Source organism: Orcinus orca, chromosome 17, assembly GCF_937001465.1.
Source record: "Orcinus orca chromosome 17, mOrcOrc1.1, whole genome shotgun sequence".
Classification (NCBI taxonomy): domain Eukaryota; kingdom Metazoa; phylum Chordata; class Mammalia; order Artiodactyla; family Delphinidae; genus Orcinus; species Orcinus orca.
In genome coordinates, this window is record NC_064575.1 from 68,478,135 (window position 1) to 68,502,283 (window position 24,149).

Consider the following 24,149-nt stretch of genomic DNA (forward strand, 5'->3'; position numbering starts at 1 on the left):
TCAGAGAGCAAGCTTGCAGGGCTCCAACAATGAGAGGTACCAGCGGGGGATTGGGAGGGGTGGATTTACTCCCCCAGCTTCCCCTCTACCAGGTTGCAGTGCGTTAGCTGCACCCATCTACCAAATTCCGTCGTTCCTTCCTATATAGCTCTTTCTCCATGTGCCAGTAACTGCTCCCTCCCTTTATTGTTGAGACCCAGGATTGGTACCCTATTAGCCCCAGGGTACTTCAGCATCCCTCACTGATTTCCCTCTACCCTGCCAGCCTTTGAAACAGTCTTCTCATTAAACGTGATTGAAACAATCTCTTTAAGCCTTCTTTAAAAACCTCTTCTGCATGGACCATCTGTTTCTTATTGGGACCATGACTGATACACATGTGATCCAGGTTGAAAAAAAAAGAAAAAAATCATTTTGGTTGGGAATTGTGATTCCACAGAATAGCATTATGAATTTTACTTTTTTTTTTTTTTTTTTTTTGCGGTACGTGGGCCTCTCAGTGTTGTGGCCTCTCCCGTTGTGGGGCACAGGCTCTGGACGCGCAGGCTCAGCGGCCATGGCTCACAGGCCCAGCCACTCCGCGGCATGTGGGATCTTCCCGGACCGGGGCACGAACCCGTGTCCCCTGCATCAGCAGGCGGACTCTCAATCACTGCGCCACCAGGGAAGCCCTGAATTTTACTTTTTGTTCTTCATTATCTATCCCTGGGCTGTCCAATGTGGGAGCCATGAGCCACATACGGCTCTTTAAATTTAAAGTCACTAAACGAAATTAAAAACTTAGTTCCAAGTGTTCAAAAGCTACATCTGACCAGTGACTACCATTCTGGACAGTACAGATATACCATTCATATCATCACAGAAAGTTCTATTGGACAGCACTGCCCTACACCCAATAGGCTCCTCCATGATAAACATGAAAAATTATTTCTACCTTTGGCTCTACCTTATCATCACAGGTACAGCCCAGGTCAAAATCAGACTGAAGGTACATAATCCCTGGGTAGTTGGGTCTGGTAACTTCCTCCGGCATGGTTGGTCTGAAAGTGTTAGTACGCAGGAGATGGTTCAAACTTCCATGAGTCCCATTATTAGGAGCTGGTTTCAGTCCCAGGAGATCTGACGAGAAGAAAGAAAGGAGCCAGGTACTTTGTAAATATTTTTGATGAGGTATAGGGAGAGTCAAAGCCATTCACCTTCCAAGGGCCTGAAAACTTGGAACACAAATTAGAATAGCATAAAACCAAATTTAGACTGTAGGCTCGCTTCTTACTTCCAAAATCATTCTTGCCTGATCATGTCTTGGCAACAACTTTCTGAAATAGTATGTTCATTGCTTGATTATAAAGAGAGACATTTCCAAAAAGACAGAGTGAAGAAATAGGGCCTTACTTAGCTACTGCCTATGTCTGTGATAGTTACAACCCAGGACCATCAGCTTCAGTATCATTGCCTTCCTGCTTCTCTAAAAGTCTAAGGAGACTTTCATCCCGAATTTTGAAGTGGGACTTATAATCAATAAATAACCTCTAGTCTGCCCTCTCATGCACTCCACAGAAGTACGGGGACAAGAGGAGGTTTTGGCCTTGTGCCCTAAAGTGCCGCTGTGAAATGAACAGGCTGATTTCACAGCAAGTGAAATGTTTGCCAAGCGAGCATACAGTGACTTGCCTAAGCTGAGAGGTGGGGCAGGGGAGAGCCAGCAGCCAAGATGGGAAAAGAACCCAGGAGACCCGACTTTCAGACTCCCCCTCTAACCACCAGACTGGCACTCCCTTACTAAATAGGAAAAGTTGTCCTCATTCAGCAACTAGAAACTCAAGGAAGAAAAATAATTAGGCGTACATAAATAGCTGGCCAGGATACAAGCTGGCGAGATTTTAACTGGGCGGCAATGGGAGAGATGGAGGTGGGAGAAAGCTCTGTGTCGAACTCTTGCTTTACCCAGCCTCTCACCATTGGTGTCAAACTGTAATGCTATGTTAGATCAGCCAGAGACTGCCAACAGCAACACTATGAAAACTCCCCGTTAGTCAACTGTTGAAGGAAGACAAAGAAGCCTTAGAAGGGGATGATATTCTGTCTCTTGAACCAATGGGCAAATTACAACATTTTTTGTGTGTGAAAAGATGAGGTGATCCCAGAAAACAGACACCTCATTTCTTTCTCCGACATTGAAAGAAGTTCATACGTTAACTCAAGATTGTTTTCTTGGTTTTGATGAAATAAATGACTTACCACACATAACATTGTAAAGTTCAATGTTTTCAAACGGAGGCACTTTAGTCTTGTACTTAAATGTTGGGCCATAACCTACGAAAACAGTCTTCCAAAAGAAAAGAAAACAAACAAAACAATTAGGCATTGCTAATATCTAGTAGCAACCCTTCCTCGATTTATAAATGCTTTGCAAGCTTCACTCACACCACCATTCCCATCCCTTCTTGGAGTCACTAAAACACACTTCGATTCACAGTTCCAGGAGCATACCTGCATACTGTTGACCTTGTTATCAAATCCATGGTCTCCCTGGAAAAAACATTTTCCCGATGGTTTCTTATAAACATCCAAAGGTTTCCTAGAGTGAAACAATTGTACAATCAGTCAGGATTTCTCATGAAATCATTCTGATTAAAAAAAAAAACCAAAAAAAAAAAAAAAAAAAAACAAACCAGTGCACAAAAAATATCTCTAAGGAGTGGATCTTACAAATATATTCTTCTCATTGTAATTGCATCATTCCTGCGCTGACGAAAACATGATGCTGTTCTTTTGCCCCAAGTGCTTTTGCTTTGACAATCAGCCCAGGACAAATTGGGACCTGAAGTCCTGGTCCCCTCCTCAGGCCTCGTGCTTGCACTGAGCAAAGCCCTGGTCACAGGTACAGACACACCTTGTAGATACTGCACGTTCGATTCCAGACCACCACAATAAAGAGAACATCGCAGTAAACTGAGTCACATGAAGTTTTTGGTTTCCCAGTGCATAGAAAAGGTATATTTACACTATACTATATTAAGTTGCAATAGCATTATGTCTAAAACAACAACGCACATACCTTAATTTAAAAATAGTGCTGTCAGAAAAATGTCACCTATAGACTCTCGATGCAGGGTTGCCACAAAGCTTCAACTGTCTGCCTATGTGCTTCACTAGCTCCAGGACTGTAAGACTCTCCACTCTGGGGCCATGTTTGTCTGGTTCATTTCTACACACCCATCACTATGCTCCATGCTAAGCACACAGTCGGCACTTTAAAAATATGTGATTTTAATCAATGAATGGAGACCTGTATTCTATAAAAATGTTTGCATACAAATTTACCTGTCAACAGATTTACCTAGTAATACCACTAGAGAACATAACTGAGTCATAAGCTTAACATATGTAATAGTGGCATAGCTAAGAAGAGCCAAGCCTCACCTAGACAGTACCTCTATTTAGAAACAGAAAATGGAAACCTTGCTCTCTAGACATCAAAAGCATCTGAGCTCCCTTGTTGAGACAGGAAGATACCTTTTGCTTAGAGTCATGCAGCACTTTTCCAAGACACTTTCATGTTTATTAAGACAAATATTTCCTAAGTACCTATAGGTACATTGCACTGAAGTAAAGTGCTTGGGGGAAAACAAAGAAATTAAACTTCGGGGTCTTTGCTCTTAGGTAAAGTACTTTCAGCTTGGGATAATAAGATATGTGCATATAATAACTCAACAGTGCAAGACATAATTTGAAAAACTTTACTGCTAATTAAAATGCCTGGCTTTGGTCTACACTAATTTGCTCAACTATCTTCATCTTTTACTTAACTCCTACTCAACTCCCAAGTTTTCTTCATCGAAACCTACAAACGGTACAAATTTGCTCATTCTTCCAAACCACCCCATACTCAGGCAAGCCATTTTGGTCACAGTTTTGTAACTTTTCCTTGAAGACTCCCCATGTCTGTTCTAAATGATCTCAATAATTTCTAGTTTACATACATATCTCTTCACAATCCTACATATTTCACTTTATGTACACCCTGACAATTACAATAGGATATTTGTGTATTTGTCACATGTGTCTCTCTAGATGTTCCATACTGATTCAAGCTCTTAGAGGACACACATTTTCTTGTTATCTTCTCTCCCTTGTAAATTCATTCAAGTACCAAGCCAGAGTACATCTAGTAGTTGTTCAATTATTGCTAAGTTAATTAAGACTGCGTCTCAGCACTTTTTTAAAGGAGAAAGTCAGAGCAAGAGTGAGTGGGGGACTTCCCTGGTGGCACAGTGGTTAAAAATCCGCCTGCCAGCTCAGGGGACACGGGTTCGATCCCTGGTCCGGGAAGATCCCACATGCCGCGGAGCAACTAAGCCCGTGCGCCACAACTACTGAGCCTGCGCTCTAGAGCCCGTGAGCCACAACTACTGAAGCCCACATGCCCTACAGCCCGTGCCACAAATATTGAGCCCGTGTGCTGCAACTACTGAAGACCCCGCCTAGAGCCCGTGCTCCGCAACAAGAGAAGCCACCGCAATGAGAAGCCCACGCACCGCAACAAAGAGTAGCCCCTGCTCACCTCAACTAGTGAAAGCGCATGCGCAGCAACGAAGACCCAGCACAGCCAAAAGAAAAAACAAAAAAAGAGTGAGTAGGAAAGGGCTACCCCCAGGTCTGTGTGAAAGTGATTAAGCTTTGGATAATTAACTCTTTGGAACTGGTTAGAGCTTCCAGACACATCCTACATCAGATTCAAGAGCAAGGAATAGTCTCTTCCATATTGGAGAGTCTTTTGTAGTTCCAAACAAGGCAAACATCTGAAATATTTAAGGCAATGTAAAACACGCCTCTCTTCAGTAACAGAGTAACAGAGGTAACAGAGGTTTTAAGATTAACAACATTTTCTGAACTCTTCTATAAATGTCGCTACAAGCTAAGTTTCGTCAACGGAGGCCAAACCTGTCCAGTGTGGTAAGGCAATGTCCCAGGCATATGTTTGACTTACTCAAGTAATAAGAATAGAATGTAAATTTGAAAAACAAAACAGAGAGACAAACACACAAAGATGCACTGAGAGGCCACAAAGAGCCACCAAGATGCTGAGACCAGGAACACAGAGAGGTATTGTCTCGGGGCTAATTGTTTATCCAGCACACAAACTCTTTGCAAACGATGAGATTTCCAACTGAGATTTCTTTTTATAATGGCTAAGGACCTTAAAGCACTCCAGCTGCCAAAGGGGCGGTTATGAAGATGAGAATCAGGGACAGCCTATCCCCAAGTTACCTTGCAACGTGCCATCTTCGGTCCACCAGTAAATGGATGTCCTCAATTCTTCTGTTGTTGGCATAGTGCAAACGTTTGGGAAGGTGCTGTTTCATGTAAGGCTTAAAGTGCTGATCTGGTTTTTTACACTGAAATAGAAATGGATATTGAACTTCAGATGGAGTGTCTTCTAGAAAAGTCCAAGACATTCTCTCTAGAAAGAGGAAGGAGGTTTTAAGTCAAACGAAAGGCTAATTACTGAATAAATGGCATTTGTCACCCCTATCAAATGATAAAAGCTGAAAACAAATAGATTCAAAGGGGAATAGATAATGTTGAAGAAGACATAGAAGGTTATCAGAGGGGAGTTAGAAATTTTTAAGATACATTCCTGACTCGCGAGACCATCATGAAGAGCAGCTCAAACTCCAAGGCTTTTCCCAAATGCTTCAAATCAGGGAATGGGGAGGTGGGGTGGGAAGGGAGGAGAAGGCATGTTCAGGACCATGTGATTACAGTCTCATGTGCCTTTAAGGTCTCTATCCCGGATGGGAAAACTGTGGAACAGGGTGGTGGGCAGATCTGGTTCAGAAAGAGTAAGGATCTGTTTAATCATGAATGAATACTTTTCAGCCCTAATGGCAAGGTCAAATACTCTCATTTTGTTTTGTTACCAAGACCATTAGGGAGCCTGCAGCTGTCCATGGGCCAGAAAGCTCCTAGGGAAACAAATATACAGGATGGCAGGGCAGTGAGGAAAATGTTCCTCTCAGCCTACAGGGGAGTTGAATACAGGAGATGAGTGTGTGGAAGCTACTCCAAAGGCAGAGGCCTGGTGACATGCAATACTTACCGTGAGATTAGCAATAATGACTTTAGGGTCATCTGTTCAAAGAGAGAAGGAGAAAGATTTCAAAAGAGTTGACAGTAATCACTGAGAGAAATCATTTTTGCAGCGAGACACTCGATTCTTTTTTTCTCTCCTAGAAGACCTATCACTTTAGATTTTGTGTAAAATATATGTAAAACTGTGTGTGGGTATTTAAAATTTCAGTAAGTGAAATGTATCTAAATGAGAGGAACAATTCCTATGGTAAATGTCCCTGCTAGGTCCAAGTCAACCTTTCCGGAAGGGAATTCCTCCTTCCAGAGCACTGGGGTATTGCTGGGTAAATTGCTTTTTTAAAATTCTCCCAAATGGTCCCTCTGGAACCTGGATTGAGTTTATTTGAAATTTAACATCAGGAACTAAACTGGGCATTTGGGGCTTTTAATGTAACTTCCTATGTATCTGCAGATCTTTCAAACAAGCCATCATCCACTTTTAAGATGAATCTTCTAATCCATTATTTTTTCTAAAGGGAATTTTTTTCCTCGGTAATATCACAGGTCTAATTACATAGGTGGCTGCCCCTTTCCAGTTGCAGACACACACACGTATGCACCTTCTTTATTTTCACTACCAGCAAACAAAGGATATTTTAGTCAATACCCTGAACTAGCTAAAAGCAAAACTATGTAAATGATGGCTGTGTATAAACTGTGGACAGGATTATATTATCTGATGGTCCCCTTTTGGCGGGGGGGCGGGGGGAGAAAGAGGAGATTGTAGGTTGGTTGCATTTTGTTTTGTTTTCCAAAAATTTGCTTCAGCATGTCATTATAGAATCAGCAGAAAAGGAAAGCAGCGTTCAGAAGAGATACCGACAGCCATGAGGCAACCGTCCCTGGACTATAAACATCAGTGGAGCAGGCCATGTCTCTGTCATTTCCTGCTGCGTCCCCAGGGCCTGGTAAGCACTCAATAAACATTTGTTAATAAATATAAATAAATATCTGTTCATGTTTGGTGCAAATGCATGAATAAGCTTGCCTTGCATAAATATACACTCTTCAAAGACAATGTTCAGCATCTTAGTTCTAAAGCTATGAAATTCGAAGATAAAAAAATGTGGATTCCCTTCTCCTTAAATTGGGGTCAAAATTGAGTTGCATCTTTCAATGACACGAAAATAAGTAATAATGGTAGCAATAATAATTAACCCAAATTGTGTCCATACCATGTTCGGTCTCTGTAAGGGCTTTGCAGGCACTGTCTCTCTGGTCATTCACAACTAGTCTGCTGGAATGTAGGTGCGATCAGAATCCTCACTGAGCCAATTGGCATTTAGAAGGTGGAGGCGGGGGACGAGGGGAACGTGCACACTAGGACCCTGCTGGCAATCTGACTGAGCAAAGCCATGCTTTGAACCTCTACATTCAGTGACCTCATCAACCACAGTCCTCAAAGGGACCAAACAGAATGAGTTCATGTTCTTCGATAATGAAGAAAAATAAATAGCACAGGGCAGTCTTGTGCTCAGATAAATCCCAGAGAACTTCTAGGAAATAACAAATGCCTGAGTCCACGTGTGGGACACCAATCCTTCAATTCTGAAATACTCAGCCTTCTCATGCTAACAGCTCCCAGAGAGCAGGGGAGGCCCCCAGGACAGGGTAGTGGTTAAGAGTCAGTTAAGCATCTGGGTTTAAGTCCCCACTCTGCCGCTCACTGACTGTCATCCTCTTAGCCGGTTACTTCACCTCTCTCTGAGCCTTGATTGCCACTGTTTATAAGAGGAGATGATAATACCTAACACACAGGCCATTGGAAGGATTCAATAAAATGTGTATACATCTGGCTGAAAGAGTGATGTGACGAAAACATCATCCTCATAACTACCATTTACATAGCTTGACTATGTGCTAAACACTAATCTAAGTGAGATGTAGGGAATCTCTCATTTAATCTTCCCCCAAATCCTTATGGTACAGATGAGAAGTCTAAGGCACAGAGTGTTTAAGCAGCTTAAGGTCACAGAGTGAAGCAGCTGGCAAACATTTGAACCCACACATCCTGCCACCGTTGTTTTTGCTCTTAAACACCTCGCTCTCCCATCTCTCATAAAATGTATGAACGTGTTTTTTTAAATACAAGACATTTAATTATTGGTAGTTATCATTTCATTAGCCTTAGGAAAGTTTTCCTTCCACCCCTAAAGCAACCTCCCCATTACTTTTACTGATGTTTTGAAATACTTTTCAAAATAGACAAAAACTTTCTTGCATAAGTCCTAGAATGCAAATACTAGATCAAGAGGTACCGTAGTGACTCTGGGCCACTCTGGCAAGGGCCTGCCTAGCTCAAGGGAACAGAGAAGACAGGACACGGAAGATAGAAAAGGCACGGAAAAGAGAAGGCTGAGACACCAACGTTTTGTTTATTTCACAGCGTTGCCTGGAGCTGAGCTTGGAACAGTTCCCATTTCTGTTGACTCAGTAACATCGTTTGGGAAAAACTTAATTTTCCAAAGCTTTATGCTTGGTGCCAATGGTTTCTTATTCCCAAGGCTAAAAATGCTAAAGGATTTTTTTCTTCCCCAAAATGCAGCATGCCTCCAATAAAACGATACACGTCTCCAAAGCTAGGTGGTTGGGCAGCATGTAAAACATCTTAGCCCATAAATCAAAGTTCTCATCAGTGGCATATCATAACCCAAATGTGTAAAACAGGAGTGATAAGATTATTCCTGTTTATTTTATTTCTAATCTTTCAAAACAGCTGCCACTTTCCAAGGACTTAATAGTTTCTCCTGCTGCTTTCTGTCAATCACTTTTCTAAAGGTAAAGAGTTCCCTTCAACCAGGCTCCTAGGAAGGTTTAGGGTCTGAGGGCACTTTTGCCAACCCTGTCATGGACTCCCTCACTTGAGCTAAAGAGTAAACCTGAACCTCTTGTTGGAAAGTTTGTCTCTTGTAAGCAGAAGTTTATGGTTATACCCATGACTCAAATTAAGTGTATTTTTCACATGATAAAAACAAGAGCAAATATTTACATAATGCTACCAGGGGCCAGGAACTATTCTAAGTGATATACATAGATTCATTTTCACAACAACCCTATGAGCTAGTTGTTATTTATCATCCCTTTTTTCAGATGAAAAAAACTGAGGTTTAGAATTTCAATGACTCGTTCAAGTTCACTCAGCTGAGCAGCAGAGCTAGGATTTCCACCCAAGTAGTCTAGCTTCAGAGAATAAGCCCTTTCTCACTCCACTAAATTACCCTTCTAACAATTTAGTATTTTAAGAGTCAACTTACATTTAGCATTATTGCTAAATTTGGGTCGAATTCTTCCTAGAGTTCCTGGCACTAAAGTAATGTCATCCACATTAGTTAGGTAATTGCTCAAGAATTCGGTTCTATCACATGTGACATCTTCCATTCCTATGGGGAGGGAAAAGAAAGTATTTTCAGGCAACTGTAAAATTAAAATCTCCACACAGACACTAAAGGTAACATTCAGGCCTCTCCTTAATTCGTTTTTCACAACTTAACATGAGGATCCCTCTCTTTTGAGGTTTCTTAACTTGACTTTGAATTGTTGAATGTTTCATTATATAATCTTTTCATCAGACATTGCTTTAGTCATATCATCTTGCAGCACTAGAAGGCTGAAAATGCATCATCTCAATTATATTTTAAGTCATTCAGCAAGACCAACAAGATAAAGGAAGTAACTGTGATCTTTAAAAAAAAAATCTATTTACACTGTCATTATGTAAAAGATCTATTCTTTAAAAAAAAAAATCCCAGATTGTTTTAAACTCTTCCCAGCTAGGGGTGGTGTAAATAGCTGTGTCTCTTTTACAAAATGTCATTTTCCAACTCTCTAATGTATCTCGCGACTTGAGTACATAATCACCAGTCCTCACTCTGCCTTCACTGGTGGCCTTGGATGTTACTGACAAAACAATACTGGCAACAAGAGATAGAAAGAAAAATGTCAGCCCCAGTGACCACCCAAACTGAAAAACAAAATAACACTGAAAACAAGCTGTAAACAATATAATCAGTTAAAACTGAAAGCTAGCAACTAGAATATAAAAAGGGTCTTGGTAGGGAATTTCTTCACCAACAAATATTGCCCCCTCCCACCCATGATTTGTTTCCTGCCTCCCATCAAGGAGAATTTCTTGATCAATATTAAAAAAATAAATAAAAACAAAAACAAACTCAAATCTTAGAATCACAAGTTATGGAGGCTGGAAGAGAACTTTATTGTCATTTCAGAATTTACGAGATGAGATGAAGCTATAAAGGTTTAATATATTGCTTTATATAATCCAGTATCCAAATATTTTTTAAGTGGGGAAACTTAAATGATTCTGTAAAGGATTTCCTAAGGTTTTAGAATAAAGAAATGTAACTCAGAGTGGCCCAGATATGGTGAAATTCAAATTATCACCTTCTGGGATCCCAGATCCAGACCCCTCTTTTTAAAATATAAATTGGAAGGAAGAGAGAGAAAAACATATCCCAACATAGCACAAGGGTTATAGATCTTGCCTTTTAACATTTAAAATCTCAGGAGGAATAACTGAAGCAATAAACAGCTGTTATGTTCAAGCACAATGTGAATCCAGGAAGGGGAAGTCTCTAAATACATGTTAATGGAAGACTAGAAGAATCTTCCATTTGCTGCCTTCCTAAGTCACTTAAGCCACCCCAGTGGTGAACCATCTCTCTTGCTTTCAAAGTGCTTCTCAAGCATCATCACCCTTCACCCTCCAGACTAACTCTGCGTTGGTGGTATTAGTGTTCTCATTCTACAGACCAGGAGGCTGAGACTTGGAGAGGCTTTTAAGTGGCACAGTGCAATTTGAACTCCATTGCAACTCATTCTTACTCCCAAACCCAGGCTCTGGAACACTAGACAATACTACCTTTTAAGAAAGAGATGTTGTGCCATTTATTCGTCTCAGAAGCCTGCACACTGGCAAGACCAGACTGGAATCTAGCCAAGACTTTTACAGTGCTCCAGCCTGTGATTCACTGGAGCCCATCTACTTCTTAGACATATGGCTCCAACATGTAAGCAAGTGTTCTTGACACCTCTGGGCAACTTAAATCAAATCAGCTGTGTCACAGGCTCCCCATTCTCTGTCTTATCTGCAGCTCTCCACCGAGTCAAACTCATGGAACATGATTTTGCAGATGGTTACATTTAGTCCCTGCAAAAGAGCATATTAGTTCTAGGGTTTTCTTTGTTTTGTTTTTGTTTTAATTTCTTATAGATCTTCTAGAAAATTCTATAAAGAAAACTTCAGGCCCAGAGCAGAGTTTTGATTAGGGAGAGTTATCTGCCCTTCTTAACAGAACTACCAAGTCAACTAATTTTCTTCTTCCAAACCCTCTCCTAGAAGGGAGCAGCCCCATATTCCAGAGCCATGATTTCAATTTGCTAGTTCTGGAAGGCAGAAGGCACTCTCAGTCTGCACACCTGTGAAATAAGAATGCTCTCTGCTGCACCCTCCCACCCCAGCTCTATAGACATATATGTTTATAATGCTCTTGATCCATACATTTTTCTACTTTATACAGTGATTTAGAAAACAGCTCCCTAAACTGCTTCTTCCTCTCTTAACAGTCTTCTCTACTGATCCAGGGTCCTCTGACTTGGGTCTTGAATTCGCTCAATGAATGCATGGAAATCACTTTTCTCATATGTCACCTCTTTGACAAGAAGCCTAAGTCTCCACCTTTTCTTAATCATATTTAGATTTATTTTTTAGCCACATGAACTCTGTGGGCTCCTTTTGGGGATGTGGCTAGGAGGGATATGTCACATTCACAGAGGAAGCTCTTAATATCACAAGGGAATTGTCTGCAATCTTTTTTTTTTTTTTTTTTTTTTTGTCATGCTGCACAGCGTGAGGGATATCAGTTCCCCCGCCAGGGGTTGAGCTCAGGCCCCAGCAGTGAAAGCGCCGAATCCTAACCACTGGACCGCCAGGGAATTCCCTGCAACTTTTTAATATGGGACAGATTTTTGTAGGAAGGCTTTTCCTGCGAAGAATAGGAAGATACAGGAATTCCCTGGTTTTGATCAAAATGTATGCAGGGTCATCTCAGGTCATCTCATAATTTTGAGTCACGGCTCGATTTCTTTCTCCATCCTGAAGAAAGGGGGAAGGAGGAAGAAGAATATAACCTGGGATTCTGAGAGCAAGGGTTTCCCCAGCACATCAGAAACGTTATCTATCTGGATAAAGAAACAAAGCTTTACCATGGTCTCCAACAAAGATGACATTTACACAGCGATGCAGCTTTAGTTGTTTCAGTCCATCCATTAATTGCCCCACTGTTTTGTCAATATCCCTCAGAGGATTTGTCATCTGGAAAAAGGAGCAAATTAGTCCCTGAAGGTTTTTTTTTCTTCCTTTCAGTATCTCATAGATCTTCTAACCCTAAAACATTCTGGAAAGAAAACTTCAGGCCCAGAGGCAGAGCTTTGTCTAGGGAGATTTTCCTGCCTTTCTAAATGGAAACATGGTCTAAGCATTTTTATTTATATTCTTTTAGGAATGTAAAACCTCTCCTCATTCAATCCCTTTCAAGATTCTTTGATATAAAAATAGAAAAATTAAGGGCACTTCTTTTTTTAGAGATAAAATGGCTTTTCTAAAATGTAATAATGTTCTTTAAGTCCAAGAATTTTGAGAGAGAGTCAGATGGACAGTTTAAGCCTCTTGTTCCCTACGTGAAATCACCTAGGCTTTGAACCATGGCAAGAAGATGGAGGCTAAGTGAATCAAAAGCAGTTCTGAGGTTAAATGGTAACCTTCCACTGGATGCCAAATTAGAGCATCATTAATACAAAGAGATCCATCTGGTGTTCCAAAAAACTTACTCTCAATTTCTGACAACAATAGATTCTTAATAGAAGGACCACTTCTAAGAAGCAAGCTACTACTTCTCAATTTAGTCCCTTTCAAGCTGATTTTGAGTAAAATAAAAATCTACAAGAGTTCAAACTTAAATAGAAGTGAATCATTGAGCTTGTTCTAGAAGGTTTCTTATTTAGCCTAATGAAAACTGAAAACTCAGTTCTCTGAAGAACATTTCCAAAGCACAAGAATCATAATCCACCTCTCATGTTCTTGTTTCAAATGGAAGTTTCTGATAGAACCTACTAGAGAGTTCCTTCTCCCTCTCATCTCTGTACAATGGAAAGATTTTCAAGAAACATCCCATCAGACAAACACTTGACAGAACTTTAGCTGAATTGGACAGCTTAGCTACAGTCACACATATCCGCTCAAAATGACAGAGATAAGAACGGAAGGGATCAGCATATCTTTTTTCCTCAGACACATAATCTTATCTTCCACTAGCATCTTCTCAGATGACTCTTGACCTTTCCTCATATCATGTCATCAGTAAAATCAGGTGTAAATTTGTTTTTCTTCATGACAGGAGTCAGTATTTCAAATTCTGTCCCAAGGAGTAAGTCACAAGTGAAAGTTTCATAATGATGTGTGCGGCATAATCTGAAGAGACTAACAGAGGGTAGACTTAGCGGTATTTGCTTCTGAGTAAACTGTGCTCTCCTCTAAGACCTTCACCTAGACAAAGAAATACCAAATGCACAACCTATGTCAACCCTTGGCAACAAATTCATTTTCTTCAGTCAGAAAGATGACTCAGGTTAAAATCCAGAACCTATTTCTTAGTGATTAGTTCAAACAATCATAAATAAGATAGTGCCTCGGAGGTCTCCGGAGGTTTCAAGAAAAGTAACAACCTATAGGCTATTCTGAATGTAATGAAAAGAGTACACATTGCTCATATCTCTATAAGAAAACACACCCAACTCTATCTACCCATTGTTTTCTCTCTCCTTCTGTCTCAGCTCTTCCCTTGCCTATCATCTAAGACCTCTTCTGAACTTGGAAGGTACAGACCACTAATCTAGTCCAATATACTATTGAGTTCTAATCTATACCGTCTCTCAGGATTTCCCCGACTACCTTGCTGGGTTGTTCTCAAGAACCAAGGCTACAAGAAACTGTGACAAATTCTGTGAAAAAGTGCAAGCAAAACCAATAGCTTTCTTAACACTCATTCAAGCCTAAATATTCATACTAGTCTGGGGCAACTAACTTTAAAGAAAGTAGTTGTTGTTGTTGTTGTTGTTTTTTTTCTGGCTGAAAGATCAAGAAGTCTTCACATCAGTGTTAACCTCTGAAGGAGCAGATTTTTCTGGACTCAAAGCCAAGGATGACACACCAGACTTTTTCTTTAACATATTCAGCTGATTTTCAAACCAAGGCACTGAAGGAAACCTTCAACTCAGACCTGCCCGCCACAAAGCTTTGGAACAATAGATAAACTTACTTTGTCCTGACGAGCTTCCGCAGCATAATGATCCATCCTATGTAATTTTCTTCTTCTTTTCTTTGGAGGAGTAACTGGTCTTTCCTGTCTCCTCTTAGGGGTAACCTTCCTCTTAGGTCTCTTAGCCGGAGTAAAAGGTGAACCATAACTACTGTCCTGTACTGGCGGATAGAGATGTCTGGACTCAGAAGTCGTCTGTCCCTCTGGGTCAGATCATAAAGCTCACACTTTGCCATCTGGGGTCAGCAGAGTCTTAGTTAAAAAAAACTGACTCCTTAAGTGAGAAAAAGTTGGTATGAGGGATGATTCTGGGAACTCTACAGAGAGAAGCCTCCTAGATTGATCTTGATGTTGCTGTTACAGCTTCTTCACTGAGAACAAGAATATAATTTACGAGAATCTGGTCGTGTGGGTCTCTTTTGGTTGAGGGGCCTACTGTGGATAGACCTGAAGGTGACACAGAATTCTGCATTCCATAACTCCTGCGTTACGGAGAGACTGGTCCTTGGCTATGAAAAGCTCTCCATGTATAAAGTACTAGCTGAAAACTAAATGGAATACTGGTCACTTGGTCGTTTCAAGGTGCTAAAGGATTCACGGAGGTGGTTCCAATTCAGATTCTAACAGGTATCTGTTCAGACCACCAACTATATCCAAGCAACTGTCACCTTCATTGGAAAGGATCAGGAAAAGAAATTTTAAACCAAGGATGGAATGAAACATAAATACTAAGCAGTCCTCCTTGGTCATGAATGTGCTTCCACAAATCAGCAGAGAGAACTTCCCACTGATAATTTAGGTTTCTGGTAGAGAAGAACTCTGAGCTAAGAGGTAACCATAAATAGAACTAACTGTCTTTTTAAAAATCCTCTTGTAAAATTAGGTCAAATGTAAAAAGTCATCGAGACCTCTTCATCTTGGTATACATATATATATCAAGAAAGATTCTACTTATACTCTTTCTGTTAGACATTCCCCTTTTAGCGGTGGTTGGGGGGTAGTGGCTGTACTACGCATTTGTTTTGAAAATCTAGCGAGCAGTAAAGGCTGACACGTAAACTGTAGATGAGGAAGGTAACCTTTTGGGACTTCCAAATGCTGGAGAAAAACAGGCCCCTGATTTGCTGATGGTGCAAAGGTGAATTAAAGCAGCAAGCCCTGCTGTCTACCTAGCTGATTTCTCTTGGTGGGACTGTTCCGAGACTCATTCAAATGCAAGAAGGGCCAGGAGGAGGAACGATGTTAGTGTATCCAAAAAGGAGGCCATGTGCCATGCGATTTCACTGTTTCCAGAGCAAGCCACTGCAAAGGCATCGCCACAGCTGTCTCATCCTCTCTCTCCGGCAGAGCGATGGAAAGACAGTCCCACGGACTCTGGTTTGGTTTTTTTTTTTTTTTTTTTTTAATGCCTCTAGTTTTAGCCAATTCCCCATGAGATGAGAAGCAAAAGGAAAAAAGAGGGTTTACCATTTCATGGTCACCAAATTCATTCAGCTAGCGCTCAAGTCTGCCCATCAGACACTCGGCCATTTGCAAGAGACCTCAACATTCCGAAGGCTCCAAAGGTAGCCCTTCTGATGGCAGCAGGTTAGATGGGCGGCAGGAGAAACAGGATTTTAGTCAAAATGAGTTTTCATCCAGGGATTATATTGCATGGATTTCCTTCTTTGAATGTTAGAGGTTGACAATAGCTAAGTTTTCACTGACCAGCCATACTTTAGTCTGACTTTAGAAGATTTAGCCTGAGGTTATTAAAAGGATGGGAAGGAGATGGGCAACTTTCCCTGCTTTTCAGGATACTTTGCCATCTGGAGGTAGTAACTAGCCAGCCAAAGCTCTGCCTCTAGGCCTGAAGAGCAGCTGAACGGAGAGTCACAGGGAAAGCACAGAAGCTCAGAGAGAAAAAGGTTGCGCCAGTAACCAAAAGCAAGCATATTTTCTGAACATTCATTCACCATTACACTGTGAAACCAGGAGTAATACGCCATTTCTCGAAGCTATTAGCCCAATGTTTGCGAATCGTCCTGAAAAAAGTATACTCAGGTATTAAGCGAATAAAGCACAAACTTCAAGTGTGTTGGAGCACACAACATTTTGCCAGATTGAATCATTTCGATTAAATTTCAAATGCAAGGTGTAAAAGATAACATGTTACTGATTTTAAAAATAATATTTCAGCTACATGCACAATAAGTGTAGATGAGGGATATATAGGTAGATAAACCAATTCGTCTACCACAAAAAAATAGGTTTTGCTGGCTTTGGTTTCATGTTTTAAACTGTTTCGTTTTTCTTTCAGTAAAAATAAGATTCCTAGAACCAAATGAGAAATCGTTGAAATCTGAAAACATCCCTTGCTTGTTCGAGAGAAAGTGACCAAGTTCTCAGGTTATCATAACTGAAGATACATCATAAGTGTTTTACCCCATAGATATATGAGAATATCCCAGTTATAAGAAGCATTAACACTAAAAAGAACATAGCATGAATACTTCCAACTCTTAATTCAAAAATACTCAGGAAAAAATGTTTGTATATTTATGAGAATCCTGAACATAGAACCATCATTACAGCAAATTAAAGTGTCCTATATTATGCTTCATTTATCACTGCTCAGGACTTTAAAAGAAACTTTTAGTTTATTTCTTGATCAAAAACACACTTTCAAGTAAGTAATTATAACTGAACTACACATATTAGAAATCCAGAGATGTTAATGAATAAAGAAGATTCATTGCTAAGCCATATAACTTTTAAGGAAATGAAAATTATAAGAATTATACCTCCTCTGTGTTGTAAAAAGCCAACTTTTGACATAAAGAAAACGTTCTGTGTGGTTTGAACATAGTTATTAATGGACCACTTTGCTTATCTCCTGGACTAAAGGAGAGTTAAATTATTTCCTAGTCTGGGAGTCAGAAGTTCTGTCTCCAAGTTCGCTTACCAGCTGAGCAACTGGAGTAGCTCCTAACCTCTTAAAGTACCAGCCTCTGGCTTTTAAAAGAGCGGCTATAACAAGCGCTGTTTGCCTGTGCCACAGGGTCTTTTAGGGGATACTATTATCCCAACAAAATTGAACCTTTAAATAGGGTACATGGAACTGCTTAGGGTTTGGGTTTTTTTTTTTTTAACATCTTAATAAAATGAGGTTCCTATTGTTCACTTTAGATTAATCTCAAAGAAAAACACCCTAAAGATAAAACAGCCACGCTTGCTCTGGCAAGAATAAGATTTGTGTTTCATGTATGCAGATGTTTATCTCATTTTATCATTTGTGTTTCATAATCATGCACCAGTGGTTAAACATCAAAGGAATAGGAAAAAGAGCATGAGACTTATATGACTTCAGTGATTTAAGGTAAACTAGGAATGGGTTCACACAGCCTCTAGTTTCCAGTGCTTAAGGACATCACCGCTGAATTGATGTTAAAGCATTCAGAAGTATTTATGGCTCCTTAGTATTTACTGTCTTTGTTTAAACATGCTGCATTTTGGTCAGAAATACTTAAACCAAGACACACTTATCTGTATTTCCTTAGTCATCCTTATGCTGAACATAACAAACTTAATTATAGCCAACAGTGTTGCCATCGGCTATCAGAGAATAAGAGGTAGTTCCCATCATCAAAGAGTTTGTGAAACAATTTCTCATCCAAAATCAAGTTTTTTTATGTTGATGTAGACCTCACCACCCTAGTAAGAAAGAGAGGTGGAAAACATTTCACAGATTAAAAGATTTAGATTTGCAAATCCCAGCATCTTTTAAAATGATCTATGCTGAAGCACTGGGAAAATTTCCATCTCTCGATAAAAGAGGAACATAATAAAATATCTCCTTCCCTTTCCCACCTCCTGAATTTGAAGTTATACTGGATGCTACCTTATAGACAGATTGTCTTCTACTAAGATCCCCGAGTGATACAAGGGTGTCACGTTGCTCTGCTAAACAGATTCATTCAACAGTGTATTTCTCCCAATTAAGAATTTGTTTCACTTCGGGGGGTGATGGATATGTTCATACTCTTGATCGTGGTGATGGTCTCACAGGTATATACCTATGTCAAGATTTATCAAATAAAAAATGTCCAATGCTATCAAATATTCCAGGTTGCTTGTACCTGCTAAGGTTAGTGAGCTGACCTACCCTCTCTGAACAGCATAACCATTTTAAGGGAGCTGAAATTCAGTTGCAATGTTTTATATTGCAGGTTTCATCTCCAGATTCTTTTCTACTCCTATCCCAGTGATGGCAAATGCCAACCATTCCCGATCCTTCATCTTTTGACTGATGCCTGCAGGGCTGGAATACATTCCTTCCTATGAACACCAAGTTTAGGATATGTTTGAATAGCAAATCAATCTGAAATGAAGTTCCTGTAAGAAAACCAGGTATGTTTAAGGTTCTTTTAAATGTTTTTACTCTTGTAGTTCTTTGACTCTGTAACCACTTGGCACATACAAACACCCTAAGAGACTTTGTACAAATCCTGAAATAAGGTCAGTAGATTAGGTGGCCCAGGGACACAGGTTCTCCTCAGGCAGAAGATAAGCTACTAACCTCAGGGCCAAAAGGGCCATATTTGTGTCCAGAGAAATCAGGTTGTTCGGAATAGAAGGCATAGACTGAAGGCCTACGGGAAAATTGGAAGGTTCAGAATCTCCCCCAAACCACACATGACAAAGAATATCAAATATCCCTACACATTACCAAAAAATCCTCTCAAATCAAGTTAATTCATTGCCCAACCACTGTTAGTCTTAGCATGAAAAAAAGTCTCTTTCTTGTTTTTTTTTCTACAAGAAAAAAAACACCCACCACCCCCTACACCATCCCTGCTGGGGTAACTGCCTGGTTACTACCTTCAGGAATAAAAAGTCATGAGGAAAATCTGAATGCAAACTCTGGTCTTGGATCCCCAAAATAATAGAGCCCAGTGAAAATTCACAGGGGCCATGCAATCTGCAGCCTGAAAGAACAACTCCATTCAAGTGAAAAGTCAGTCTTCTGGACTGGGAGCTTGGGATTAGCAGATGCAAACTATTATATATTGAGTTTATAAACAATAAGGTCCTACTGTATAGCACAGGGAACTATATTCCACATCCTGTGATACACCATAATGGAAAAGAATATGAAAAAGAATGTATATATACGCATAACTGAATCACTTTGCTGTACAGTAGAAACTAACACAACATTGTAAATCAACTGTACTTCAATAAAATAAAATCTTTTTTAAAAGTCAGTCTTCATGCTTCCCCAATCCTTGGGATGCTGCTGGTTTATTTATCAAAGCCGGGAACTCCCTCGAGCTCTGCTGCGGTGACCAGGATTGATAGCTGGAGTAATTCATGTAATTAAATGGTCCTCAATAACCTACGTCCATTGTAACCTAAGTCCTTCTTAGGGAAGCCACGTTTAAGGCTCAGAACCACAAAACTTGTAATAATACCAAACAGTGGCTGTGCTTCTATTGCATAGTCCGTCCGGTTATTCACCCAATTCCTACCTAAAGTGGAAATGTACTAAAGAAAGAAGAGGGAGAGCCAGGTGGGATGGGGGGAAGCAAATACCTTTCGTTGTCTGGTAGAGTGAGCCACTGCAAGATGGTTAATATCCTCCGCTCATGAGGGATCATCCTGTAGGGTAGCAACCGGCAAAGCGTGAGGTTAGGTTGCATTTCTACCATCTCCAGCCTGATGAGCTCTTACTCCTGCACCCAGGCCAAGGGCTCTCTATTTACCACCATCTGTTTTCACTTTGTCGTAGTAAAAGATTCCTTTTCCAATTAGTGTTTAAACGTCCATTTCTATTTGCCATATGTCATGCTGCTTGGCCTCTGCTACAGAAGACAACACTGGAAACTCTGATTCACAGTCAAATGAAGAATCTGCCATGCTTATCAGAGGCTCAGCTACAGGCGGAAAGGACCCCACACTCAGAATCATTGCTATTTAGTGGGTAAAGCCATTCGTTGTAGCCACCGAAGGGCCAGGACTTATATCCCCAATCTGCCTCTTGCTGGTGTGACCTCTCTTGACCTCTATGCCTCTTGACCTCTCTCAGCTTCAGTTTGCTCATCAGTAAAATAAAGATGATAGCAAAGCACACTGAACAGCTTGCTTGTAAGGAGGAAATGAGACAAGAAAGGCAAAAGGCATGTACAGTGCCTAGTACATAGTGAGTGCTAAAGATAATCCCTATTTTCATTAACGATCATGATTAGTTATCATTCGATCTCTAAGTAGCTATATGACTTAAGAAACATTATTTAATCTGAAACTTTAAGTTCCTCGTGTATAAAATCAGTGTTTAGGAAAGGTATTCTTGAAATTCTCTTCTAGCTCTATAAAAATCTATCAAGAATAGGCACATATAATTATGAGACTGACAAAAAGGGTATAATCTTCATCCACAACGACTTTTGTGTTTAAGTCTCATTCCTCTGTTGAAATATAATTACCCTCAATCTGGCACTCATTTCAAGAGCTCTCGGCTAACATGATAGCATTGTATCATGGGCTGAGTTACATTAAGATGCTCACAAGCTGAGTGATGTCTTTATTTGTGGGGAAATTTGCTTATTTTTTCCTAACAAGGAACACAACATACTTTTCTGCTTCCCCATCCAAGACCAAGTATTAGAGCATGTTTATGATGAATTTAAACTGAAGCCTAAGTTTAATTGTAGATAGTAAAAATTACTGTGGCCAAGAGTGAACCCTCATATAAACTATAAAAATTACTGTGGCCAAGAGTGAACCCTAATATAAACTATGGTCTCTGGGTGATAATGATGTGTCAATGGAGGGTCATCATTTGTAACAAAGGTACCACTCTGGTGGGGATGTTGATACCGGGAGAGGCTGTGCGTGTTTGGGGGCAGGAGGTAGATGGGAACTCTCTGTACCCACTGCTCAGTTTTGCTGTGAACCTAAAACTGCTCTAAAAAATAAACTACTAAAAATTTACTGTGGGATGTTGGGTGAGCCATTTCAGCTTTTACTTTTCGTAGACATGAGCATGAGAGAGGTAGGAGGAAAGACGAACCTTCAGAGCCACGGTAGATGGCTAGACTTGGCAGGGACTCTACTCAGGCAGCCTCCCCCTATTTCCAATAGGTAGGGATTTGTCATTCTTCTCTCTGGCGCCTTCTCTGTCTAGAACTATCCTACCAGCCCCCAAAAAGTCATGTTTACCATAAAACAAGTTCTCATTTAAACAAATTCCAACGCTATTGAATAAATGCGATCCTGTCTATTATAACCTATAATTGAATTTGAAGTAGGCATAGCAAAGCCAGGTTAATCACTGAAGGTATTTAATTCTTCAGCCTTAGAAATCCCCTGTATCTGAACAAAATAATTACATATTTTGAATTCTTTCCTAACTTAAAAAAAAGTGAATGTTGTAGCCTTTTCATTTTACCTTACTTCACTACCTACCTACAAGCTGCTTTATTTTATGTAATTGGTGTTAAGTCACAAAAATGGATTCTGATGGACTCACTTGATGCTAATGGAAAAATACAAATTAATAGAATTTGTTTCAAGCTCAAAATGTTCACCCTTTAATGCCTTCTTTGGATGGGGTACTTGACAAGTAGGGAGCAGGGAAAAAAAGCATCAGCTCTGAGGCCAGAATGCCTGGGTTTGTGTTGGATGAGACTTTGACAAGTGACTTAACCTTTTAGTGCCTCTATAAAATGAGGAGAATAATAGTCCCTATCTTATAAGGTTGTTGTATGGATTAAAAGAGATAATACTTAGAATAGTGCCTGACACATTGAAAAATGTTAGCTTTACGGGAGTTCCCTGGTGTCCTAGTGGTTAGGATTCCAGACTTTCACTGCTGTGGCCAGGGTTCAAACCCTGGTAAGGGAACTGAGATTCCACAAGCCACGTGGCATCCCCACCCCCCAAAAAAGTTAGCTTTTATCATTATGTACTAGATTCACAGGCCCACAGATATAGTACACTCATTCACGAAATATTTGTTAAAAGCGTATTACGTTCAAGGCATTTCTGTGAATACGAAAAAAGATACAAGATACTCCTACCAAAAAAAAAAAAAAAGCTATTACGGGGAAGTCACCATTCTCTGCTTGGAACGAGAAGCAGGTAATTGCCATTTTCTGGGCAGGGGATGAATACGTGTGTGTGGTAAGAGCATGAGTACTTTGGAGGCCTGAGTATCCACCGTAACTGTGGCCTTGGGTACATTTTACCTCTCTAAGCCTTGGCACTCTGATCTCAAACGTGAGGAGTCAGACACAGTGGTCTCTAAGTTTCCTAGTCGCTTTAGATTATCTTTACGAAATAACCTCAGGGACCAAAAAAGACATGGCCCTTAGCCATTAATGTTTAAAATTTGAAGCAGACACGGCACAAACAGATCTGACAAAGGAAGAGTGTATTCCAAACAGAAAGGGAAATGGAATTCATGCTGTTGCCTTTACCATTATTGATTGATATAGAATTTCTCGTGACACCAAGTACATTAGACATGTTTTAGAAAAAGAAAAGGAAGTAGGAAAAATGGAAAATAAACTAGATGAGTTTCAATAAACCAGATGAATGATTTAATGCTAAAGGGGAACAAATTACCTTAGGTCATATATAGCCATTGTCTGGTCATTGTTGAAAGAGGTAATGTGAATAAGAAAACAGATACCATTTATTGGCCGTTCTCTATGTACTAAGTACCCTACTAAGCACTTTAAATAAGTTAACTCATTCTACCTTCACGATACCCTATGATGAAGACACTATCATTCCTAGTTGAAGATGAGGACATTCATTTATCGAGACATTAGATCACCTGTCCAAGGTCAGCACTCTATTACGTGACAGAGCTGGGATTGGAATCAATCTAGACACCCATATATAAAGGGAATTACTGCCTTTGAACATGAACTGACATAAAAGAATGTAATGGAGACTCAGCTGAGGATGATTTTGAAATGAAACGCTATCTTTTGAAAAGCTAGACTAATTCTAGGTTGCAACATGGAACCAGGTTAAAAAGATGACCTTCAAAGTCTAAGTCTATGGCTGAATCTGGTTTTAAATTTTAAAATTTTCAGAATCTATGATGTGTAGATTTCCTAGACATATTAAATATTAAATTATTAAATACCTGGAAGTATGACAAGTTTTTTTAAGTTCTAAAGAGATTTTTAAAAAAGAAAGAAAATGAATCCAAGTCACTTCCGGGATATAGAAATAAAAGAATAGTCTGAGAAGCAAAGCAAACTACAGACATCTTTGGAGCAAAAAAGCTACCTTCTTATAAGGTTTGAAATGGGTGGAAAAAATTACCATTCAAAACCGGAACACTAAGGCTTTTCAATGAAGCTCTGCGGCAGTTTCGGGGGGTAAAGGGTGGGGACTAGGTATTAATTATGCCGTTGGCACCTCTCCATTCTACCAGCCAAATATGTTGTGGAGCAGAAGAAATCACTTCTATAAGTATCAATGACAATCAAAGGTTAAAAAATGTAATGCATAAGATTAAATTGGTAAATCTACATGTCATTTCTAACATATACTTATTTCTCAACAGAGAAAATCTCTTTTTAAAAAGTGGGGGGGGGGGCTTCCCTGGTGGCGCAGTGGTTGGGAGTCCGCCTGCCGATGCAGGGGACACGGGTTCGAGCCCCGGGCCGGGAAGATCCCACA

At 40.1% G+C, this 24,149-nt stretch overlaps 1 protein-coding gene across 9 annotated transcripts in view; it reads right to left on the reverse strand.

Annotated features, from left to right (window-relative positions):
- Positions 1-24,149, reverse strand: part of ENPP2 (ectonucleotide pyrophosphatase/phosphodiesterase 2) — a 108,104-nt gene that overhangs the window by 23,241 nt on the left and 60,714 nt on the right. For 5 of the 9 annotated variants that reach the window (XM_049700671.1, XM_033419908.2, XM_004265362.4 and 2 more), the window contains 9 exons: positions 20,043-20,108; positions 19,027-19,099; positions 12,358-12,466; positions 9,390-9,515; positions 6,104-6,135; positions 5,272-5,399; positions 2,491-2,578; positions 2,239-2,326; positions 935-1,119 (listed from right to left, as the gene is read on the reverse strand). In XM_049700671.1, the coding sequence (XP_049556628.1) occupies positions 935-1,119; positions 2,239-2,326; positions 2,491-2,578; positions 5,272-5,399; positions 6,104-6,135; positions 9,390-9,515; positions 12,358-12,466; positions 19,027-19,099; positions 20,043-20,108 (895 nt within the window). Of the gene's footprint in view, positions 1-934; positions 1,120-2,238; positions 2,327-2,490; positions 2,579-5,271; positions 5,400-6,103; positions 6,136-9,389; positions 9,516-12,357; positions 12,467-14,468; positions 14,625-19,026; positions 19,100-20,042; positions 20,109-24,149 lie in introns of all 9 variants that reach the window. The other 4 variants (XM_033419911.2, XM_033419909.2, XM_004265360.3 and 1 more) reach the window with 3 other exon arrangements.